Below are 9,302 nucleotides of genomic sequence, written 5' to 3' on the forward strand. Positions count from 1 at the left end.
TTCACTCTTTTATCGTCAAAATATTTTATTACATCAAACTAGGAGTTATTTTGTTGCTTTGAATAGGAGGCTATTGTGTTTACCAGGTGGTGCTGATAAATCCCAGTAGATTTATAAAGCATATCATTACTTTTAGACATTCAGAGCTATGCCTACTAAATAACTATTATTGCTTTTCTTTCATCTTCGACATATGTAACAGACTTCTTACCAATCACTAACCAGACAGAAAAAAAAATCAGACAGCATACTTTTTGAATACATAATTTCATTAATTTTCTTTCGTTAATCTTCAGACATGAACCTATATTTTCATACATTTCTAAACAGGAAATTTTGGTCAATTCAAATAATGTAAAAAACAAAACAAAAATAAAAATGGTGAGTGTGACATCAATGGTACCAGGTGGTTTAACGTGGACACAACAAAAAATGAACATTGTTAACCAACAAAATATTTCTCATTAATCCACGTCTAGTCCCAGCTAGTGTAGTGAACCAATTAGAATATATTTAAAGTCTCCATTGTGACACAAGAAATAACATTTCCTCACATGTTCTCCCAGAATGCAACAAGTACTGAACTCTGAAACACAATGTCATGCCTGGAGAATGGTAACACTGTTGGGATGTCTAACACACCAATTCTGTACAACAGGTCATAGGAGATCAGGTTTATCAACATAGAATATAACAACTGTTTCAACCTAAAGTTATCTAAACTGGAATTTTATTCAAATGTTTCTTCAGAACCTGTAGTGTATTCCAGAAGCCAGACAAACCAATGCCTGCAATAGGGGAGTCTGCTGTTCCTCGTGGACCATAATCTTGCTAACTAAGCACAACCTGTAGTTGCTACATGTATAGGTCCAGAATTAGCCAGGCCGGGAACCAAGTTCTAAACAATGAATCTAGAACCATTCACTACAATTTAGAACAAAGACTCGTCCAGAAGTAACATTATGGTTTAATAGATAGGGTCCCTTAGAGTGGCTAGGATTGGGGGTTGAGGTCCAGAGTGGGAGTTGGGGGTGCCAGGTTGGAGGTTGAGGTCCAGAGTGGGGGTTGGGGGTGCCAGGTGTGAGGTTGAGGTCCAGAGTGGGGGTTGGGGGATGCCAGGTCGGAGGTTGAGGTCCAGAGTGGGGGTTGAGGTTGCCACGTTGGGAGTTTAGGTCCAGGTTGGCATTGCGGAGAGGGTGAGGTCAAATGTAGAGGGTTGGTGACTTCAGAGAGATTTGGGCATGGTAAATCCATTATGGGAGATGGGGGGTTGGGGTTGCCAGGTTTGGGGCCTAGTGTAGCTCTCCATTGACGGAAGAGGCCTCCCCCCTGGGTGAGGATGACCTAGAGACCCCCCTCTCTGTGTTGTCTGAGCTGGAGCCACTCTGGTTGTGGTGGTCTGCGGAGACTGAGGTTGTGGAGGAGGTGGTGGTGGTGGTGGATGTGGACGAGGGCTTAGGCTTCTCCTTAAAGTCTGTGATAATGACAGTTAGATCTCCCACCGTCACCTCCAGGTGCTGAGCGCTGCTCCTGTCAATGTTCTTTAACCTCGGCCTATGAAGGGGTGGGGAAAGGGAGGGAAAGTAGAGAGGGATATTTAAATAGAAAAACCAGCGAAAAACCTAACATGCAATTCTTCAATCCCATAATATCCAGTACAACCATATAACGTATATATATATAAAAAAAAAACTATACACGCATACTTTGTATTCTAATCTGCCCTTTATAGAAAACCCTCTATTTTGTCTTAGCTTGAAACGCTCACCTCATCTTCTTGTGGTTGTTCTTCTTTAGTGTTGGTTCCTTATCATGTCTCTCTTTCTCTGTTCTCTCCTTTTTCTCCTTCTTAGGCTGCGTGGGAGAAGCAAACTGTGGCGTTACCTGCTGGGAGACTAACTGAGAGACAGGGCGAGGCTTCCTGTGGGGACGGTGGAAGAGGAGAGGACAGAAGAGACGATTAAGGTATGAACACGTCAACATATCTGAACATGGTCCTGTGAGTGGACCGAGAGGCAGGAGGCAGCTAAAGCAGCGGTTTGTCCTCAGACGTGGATCTCTGTGCGCAGGTTTAATAGACTTGTCCATCCTAACATACGGCCGTAGACATGCAGTCACCTTGAAGTCAGCAAAGTGGCACCTGCTGAGTAATAATAGTACTGGGACGAAAGACCACAGAGAGATGTGGAGTATTATGAAACCACATACTCTTGTCTGGTAGATGCACTTGCAACCACTTCCACCCTCATCTGAAATAACTTATGAATCTTCTGAAATACCGGTATACACAAGAGTTAAGCATTTGCTCCAGGAAGCCAGGCATACATGAGGTCCTGCTTGCTTGTCTGACTTGAGTACTGGCAGATCTACCCGGAAAACAAGTGTTGAAAGACCCATCTGTTGTCTCACCATAGTGGGAGGGGAGAGAGAAAAAAACCTGTAACTGCAGAGTGATCTCCCTTTTCAGTCTGTCACTCACCCCACACACACACACACACACACACACACACACACACACACACACACACACACACACACACACACACACACACACACACACACACACACACACACACACACACGCATGCACGCACAGAGCCCTGCAGGCATCCAGAGTAGACCAGGAAAACAGTCTGATAGCACTGGTGTGGCTGGATGACCTGAATCCACGTTCATCTAGAAAGTGTAGCCATGATAGGATATGGTGGTACAGACTAGTATGTAAATGAATGTGCTGGCCTATATACAGTACAGAGCTGAAGCCAGGGATCCTCACAGAACACCACCGCAGAACTGCTGACACGTTTAAATCTCTTTTAGAACGCTGGAATGCAATTCAGAAGAGAATTTCAGAGGATTGTCTTGACATAACCCAGTTACAGGGCGATTATGATGTTACCTTGGAGATGTTATCGAAGCACAACATAGACCTAGAGTCCAATTACACCACAGGGGGTCTGTACTGAATCTCCCTCTCACTCTGTAACACTCTAAACGCAGCTGCTTGTTGAACTATGTTTGTGTGTGTATATGTGAAGAGATATCCAGATCGATAGTCAACAAGGCCAACAGTTTTGGAACAAATGAATGGAGTCGCACTTAGAAATCAAAGATGAGGTTAAGGAAAAACACAGTCTCTTATCTTTCTATCTTTTGAACTATTTGTCTGTCTGTGACACATCCTGCAGTCCTGGAAGATCAATGGGCCAACTCGTTTCTTTGTTTTGTTCATTATTGGACTGGTGCTATGCAAAACTGTCTCTTACAAGAATACAATATTCCATTCCATTTATGTATTTCCTACTCCCGTCCCCAGTCTATGTATTTCCTAGAAGATGACACTACCAAGAGATAACAGTGAGATGAGTAACACACTGTTCCAAGTACCCAGAGCCCCAACAGATCAGACACCTGGTGTGTGCGTATGTGTATGTGCTCCCTGTCAGCAAGTTCTGCGTGCTGCATGTGGGAAAGAATCCAACTTGATTAATGTCTCTCTCTGCTTGAACATGTCACTTTTACTCTGTGTGGCAAGGTGTGTGTGCATGTGTGTGTGAATGTTTGTGTGCATGTGTGGGACAGTGAGTTTGTAACAGATGGCTCTCACTCTCCTGTGGTTTATAACACTTCCTAAGCCCCCCCCATTCTCACACACACACCACGCACCCTGGCTCCAACATTAACACCATCATGGTCTAGTGAGAAGGAATGAGGATGCTTTTCTCTATGTGTGTGTGTGTGTGTGTGTGTGTGTGCGTGTATTTGTAAAGGTGAAGGAAAAAGCCTGAGTCAGATCACCCACGAACCCACCTCCACAAACAAAAAACATTGTAGGCTAACTGGTGGAAACGTTATACTCTGATACAAGCTACTGCTTTCCTCCTGGGCTTGATGAGTCAGAGCACTCAGATTAATGGGCAGGTGGTGTATGTGTGTGGGTGGGTGTTGTGCTGTGTGGGTGTGTGTATTGTACTGCGCTGTGTGCGTGTTTGTGTGCTCGCAGGGGAAGGTCAAATACAATTTGCTCCCAGTACTCGGCTGCGGAATATGTTTTTGGCTTTGTGTAGTGGCTTTGTTTTGTTTTAAACCCCTCTGATAGCTCAATAACTTGTCAGCTGTTGTCAAATGAAAGAGACAGCCGTGAGGATGTGATCTTGTGCTGTGGCCTCTACGGGCACATAAACATCTCCTCTCTCCCTCGTCCTCTCACCCTCTCTCATAATGAGTCAAAATCCGAATGGGCTCTTGTGATTGGTGTGCTTGATCGCTGGCTGAACAATGTGCTTCCAGTGAGTCTGCTGTTCTGGCGTTGCTGAAGCTCAGCTTCATAAAACATTCATCTTCATCCTTTAACTGCTGTCCGCACGCAATCTCCTACACAGCTGCCTCTCCCTCCCTCTCTGCTCCCTCACCTCCTCACATTTACTTATTCCCCCTGCCCTCCTGAGTTCTGTGACTGTGGCTTCCTTTAGGAGTAAATGTTATGTGACTAAGATAAAAGGACCTTATGACTGACCCACTAAATACAAGACCAGCTCTGACTCAATGTCCTCAGACATGATACTAATACTACTAACATGGCAGACAAAGGAATCCTATAATCTCGTCTGTCAGCCGTATTACCAGAGTCTTCTATGAGCCACAGCACCATAACTGTATGTGTGTGTGTGTGTGTTTGTGTGTGTGTGTAGTCAGGATGGCAGGAAGTCAAATTCAGTCATGTCCCTGTAGCTTCAACTCAGGCTGTTTTCCGGTGCCAGGGCCTTCTGTAGGGCAATCAGGACAGATTTGCCTATAGTGTACAAAGGACAAGCATAACCTCCTTACAGCTCTCTCTCGCTCTCTCTCTCTCTCAGTGTGTGTAGGTGTGTGCGTGTGCTGAACCCCCCTGGCTGCTTTAATGTCCTGATGAGATCGCTGTGTCTCTGATGACAGCTCCCTGATTAAGCCGTTGCATACTAATGAGCTCTGGGTGTCTGTCTGGCAGCTGGTGTGGCACCCTCTTTTCAGCTAGTATCCCTCCACACACACACACACACACACTCTACGAACGAGGCAAATTGCATCTGCACAGTTAACTGCCTCATTTAAAAAACGTCTCTTTCAAACTGGGATAATTGGTGGAGCATGGAGGAGGGAGATAACGTTCAAGCTCCGCTAGAGAGACCAGACATGGAGCTCGGTTCTTCCAAGCTGGAATGCCTTTATGGAACACTGTGTCAAAGGAAGACAAGGCTAGTGTCATCTCTTCAGAGTGTGAGTCAGAGGCCCTGATGTCAAATAGAAGCCCCAGGGCAGAGCAGAGACAGACCCCCCTCCCCCCCTCTCTGCAACCAAAACATCACACCACAAGATGGATGACAGGAGGGCAGCCATGATTACACACTCACCTCCCACCCCACCCCCACCAGCCCGTGGAGATATTGTGGTGTCACCAGCCTCTTCCTGTCTACTGAGGTGAGATCTACTAGCTTGCTAGGTGAGGTAGCAGAAGGGATATCCTCTAACCATACCGGATGATCATCCATCTAACACAGCCACAACTCAGCTCTATCAATGAGACTCTCTGGCATCTGAGAAGGGGGAGATAGGAGGTCCATATGCTGGCTACTTAAAGACGCCGTTTGGGGCTGTAGCCTGGACAAAGACTGGGTGGTGATCATCTGCCAGGACTGATAAATGTAATTGGATAGTTAAGACTGTGTTCATATTATATTTGCATGTATTGTGAACATTAAATACGCCTTTACAAATACCATAAATGTACTAATCTGCATTATTCTGTAATAAATAAATAGGTTAAATGGCTATAAACTACCGAGAGGGGCTGCTCCGTCGGTAGAAAAAAAATATTTCCCCCATTAACGTTGCCCTAGGCCCGCCTATTATCCTGACGTCTCACTGTTTTGAAATGTAAGTAACAAACATTATCTGAGATGTTATCGTGTTAAGTCTTTGGTACTTACATTAAGTACGGTGTTGAGTAATGCAAATGACTTGTAATATTTAAGCTGCAACTACGAAAAGCAATTGGTATTTAAAGACGTATTTGTTACATTTACTATCGACAACACAGAACTGATTCAGACTACTTACCGTGTTGACGTTCCTTTCCTGACATCGCACATCATGCATTTGAAAGCCTCGGCAGTGTTCTTGTACGTACAGACACTACAATCCCAGTATGCCTCGTCTGAAGAGGGCTTCGGTTGACGCTTCGGCCTTCGAACAAAACAAACGGACAGAGATCACTTGCACATCCCGACAGACGGTGCTGTGAGTGCGTGTGTTTGCAGCCTTCTCAATCGCCGTTAAACATCTGGAAACGTTCCATTTAGCGTCGAAACGGATATGGTTCACAAGGCACGAGCTGGTCTGACACCGTAATAAAACAGACAGTCCGCCATGGTTGCTACACTGTATCCCTCACTCTCACACACATACTCTGAGACACTCACACATTACCCCTCCAGACACACACACACACACACACATCGTCGCAGACACAAGCACACACACACCGATCCTGGACTGTTTCAATAATGTGTGCTAATATCCACTGCCTACTATCAATGTCACAAAAATAGTGAGCAGCTACTTACCTTGTAGGACTTCTCTTGTCTCCCATGCTATCAAAAGTTAGTTTGTGGATGTTTAAATAAGGACGTAGTCCTTATATGTTGATAAAGCGATGCGCCCGAACCGCACGGCTTCAGCTGTCGTGGAAACTCCGGTTGGCGAATTATCACGTGACCCACTCCCTCCAATCAGATTTCACAGCATTTCCTGTCGCTGTGAACAGGTCCAACATTCCTGATGAACACCGATGAGTGATTCTCATTTAATTCAAACGGCTTTTAGCCATTTGGTCGACATAATACAATAAAGAGCATTCAGTGAGATCTCCATTATATTATTATTCATCATCTTGGAGATAAGCTTTTGTTGAAACGTTTTATTTCCAAACATGGACAACAATAACAGGGAGCAGTTACATCAATGATATTTACAACTAAGTTTTAGTGGAGAGTTAGATACTGAGTCAATCTCTGACCACAACCATGGAGTCAAACTCCATCCCCAATCATCTTACCACTGGTCATCTGCCACGTCAGGTAGACAAATGTATAAATATACCAAAAACATACTGTTACACTGGACTTACTCTAACCTCTCATTCCCATGTAACCCCACTTTATCCTCTTGTAAAAAAAAGATCTACAGTGTTGTCAACTGTCTTTTGGCCATAGTCTCTCAGACCAGACCTTCTCAGTCACTCAGTTCCTCCTCGTCACTGAAGTAGGCGCTCTTCTTGATCCGAGGCTTCCTGGAGTCGTCCGACGTAGACGCCTGAGCAGCGTCCTCTGCAGCGAGGGCTGTCCGTTTCCTGCGACACTCCTCCTCCTCGATGCGAGCTTGCTGAGGGGACAGGAAGTCCATGTGGGGACAGGAAGTCAGGGGGGGGGGGGGCGAAGCAGGGCATGGAACACTAGAAGTAGCTGTGATGGGTCATCAATGTGATTATGCTGTGTGTTCCAACATTGATCTCATTTGAACTGACCTGAAAAGCGATGGCCTGACTCAGACTGTCCAGAGCTGGATCCTCACCTTCCTCTTCACTTTCCTCTTCTGGACTGATACAAAGCAAAATATGCAAATATATAACTGCCTGCACTGGTGGGAGGAGTATGAAATTACAGAACAGTCCAAAATGCACAGGGAAGCAGTGTGTGCATATCAGCGTTGCTGGCTTGTCTACTTTATTACTATACTATATGTATATATGTATGAATGTAAATTCAACGTACACTTCCTCAGGCTCCTCAACCTTTTTCTTCTTCTTCTTCTTTTCCTTCTTCTTCGGGGGATCTCGTTCTCCAAGCATGTTCTTGGGGCAAGCGTAACTCAGGTGACCCGTATCCTACAACACGAGCCCAGTCATATTGTCATTTAGTCATTTGGCAGACGCTCTTATCCAGACCGACTTACAGTAAGTACAGGGACATTCACCCCAAGGCAAGTAGGGTGAAGTGCCTTGCCCAGGGACACAACGTCATTTTCCACAGACGGGAATCGAACCAGCAACCTTCTGATTGGTAGCCCGATTCCCTAACCGCTCAGCCATCTGACACATCTGACACCCATATTGTGTTAGATACAACTCAGCATCTTCAAACCGAATATTCTACCGGATGAGAAGGACAGGTATCAGACAGGATTATCGGACGGCAACCTACACCGCACTCGTAGCATCTCGATTTGTCTGCGTAGTTACGTCTCCTGATGAACTCTGTGGCACGCCCGTTGTCGACGGCGATACTGGCTTTTACCGTGCGACCGAACAGCTGAGTAGAGACAGAGAGAGGGAGCTGAGTAGCAGCCAGGAACACATCAGCGGATCCAGGATGAAAGGGACTACACTGTTCATGTTGACGTATTTCTAGAAAACATAACATACCTGTTTGTTGTTTAGTGACCTAAAACAGTTCTGTGCCGACTCTTTATCCAGGAATAGAACAAACGCCACTCCTTTACTTCTGCGTGTTTCTTTATCTTTCACTACGGTCACTCTGAAAGAATCAAACTTTATTTGACCACAGTTCAATTACCGATAAAACTGTATTGTAAAGTCTGTTTGACATATGCACTCTCTCCAAAATGAACTTACTTTACAACTTTGCCATATTTTGTGAAGAGCTGTAAAGTGATGAGGAAACACTTTAATAACCATCATCAAGGTATACAATTCTTAAGGTATACAATGATTTCTCTAGCTCTCTCACACACAGACATACATGCACAGACAAACAGGAGATCGTTTTACTATCAAGTGGGTGGGGTGTGAATATCATACCTTGTGTAAATCATTGTTGGTTAAAGAGAAAGGCAGGTTTGACACATAGACTGTGCTTCTGCTTGGTGCCAAACCCCCACTCATATTGACGAGACTCTAAGGGTACAACTCTATAAAATACAGTGAATTATTTATAAAATACAATCTAATATGGTCCTCATAATGTAGTTTAGTTGGTCAGCTATAGCTAGATGGCTTCAACAGTCAAATAGTGACACAGCTAGCAAGCTAAATAACTAGCTCGCTAAATGGTAGATATTCTGTTTAATCTTACAGTACCTACCGAACATGTATTGGCGAAGTATCGGTCTTCGGGCTAAATATTCGCTATTTGCTGCAAAGCCATCCCTCAATAACGTTTAAAATCGTGCAAAAATGGGACACCTAAACAAGATAGTAAATAGGCGCAGTAAAATGACGCACAACGGTTAGAACAGTGATCTGACCA

At 44.7% G+C, this 9,302-nt stretch overlaps 2 protein-coding genes and 1 long non-coding RNA gene across 4 annotated transcripts; all 3 read right to left on the bottom strand.

Moving 5' to 3' along the window:
• Positions 1–1,086: 1,086 nt before the first annotated feature.
• yaf2 (YY1 associated factor 2) lies at positions 1,087–6,759 on the bottom strand. Of its 2 annotated transcripts, XM_062483034.1 has the most exons (4): positions 6,603–6,759; positions 6,097–6,222; positions 1,769–1,921; positions 1,087–1,554 (listed from the first exon to the last, which is right to left on the bottom strand). In XM_062483034.1, exons 1-4 carry the CDS (start codon positions 6,626–6,628, stop codon positions 1,293–1,295), a joined length of 567 nt encoding a protein of 188 aa, XP_062339018.1. In that variant the 5' UTR covers positions 6,629–6,759; the 3' UTR covers positions 1,087–1,292. The 2 variants fall into 2 exon arrangements, with proteins under 2 accessions (XP_062339018.1, XP_062339017.1); XM_062483033.1 differs by lacking the exons at positions 6,097–6,222; positions 6,603–6,759 and having other exon boundaries at positions 1,769–2,283.
• Positions 3,022–6,089, bottom strand: LOC134037629 (uncharacterized). The gene is made up of 2 exons (XR_009932551.1): positions 5,398–6,089; positions 3,022–5,193 (listed from the first exon to the last, which is right to left on the bottom strand). It is a non-coding gene; the product is annotated as an uncharacterized LOC134037629 (long non-coding RNA).
• A 181-nt stretch (positions 6,760–6,940) lies between the features above and the next one.
• Positions 6,941–9,293, bottom strand: zcrb1 (zinc finger CCHC-type and RNA binding motif 1). Its single transcript, XM_062483029.1, has 8 exons — positions 9,138–9,293; positions 8,855–8,964; positions 8,669–8,697; positions 8,459–8,570; positions 8,238–8,345; positions 7,809–7,921; positions 7,562–7,634; positions 6,941–7,419 (listed from the first exon to the last, which is right to left on the bottom strand). The coding sequence occupies exons 2-8, from the start codon at positions 8,936–8,938 to the stop codon at positions 7,270–7,272; spliced, it is 669 nt and encodes a 222-aa protein (XP_062339013.1). The 5' UTR covers positions 8,939–8,964; positions 9,138–9,293; the 3' UTR covers positions 6,941–7,269.
• Positions 9,294–9,302: the final 9 nt, after the last annotated feature.

The sequence above is a fragment of the Osmerus eperlanus genome, chromosome 17, assembly GCF_963692335.1.
Source record: "Osmerus eperlanus chromosome 17, fOsmEpe2.1, whole genome shotgun sequence".
NCBI lineage: Eukaryota > Metazoa > Chordata > Actinopteri > Osmeriformes > Osmeridae > Osmerus > Osmerus eperlanus.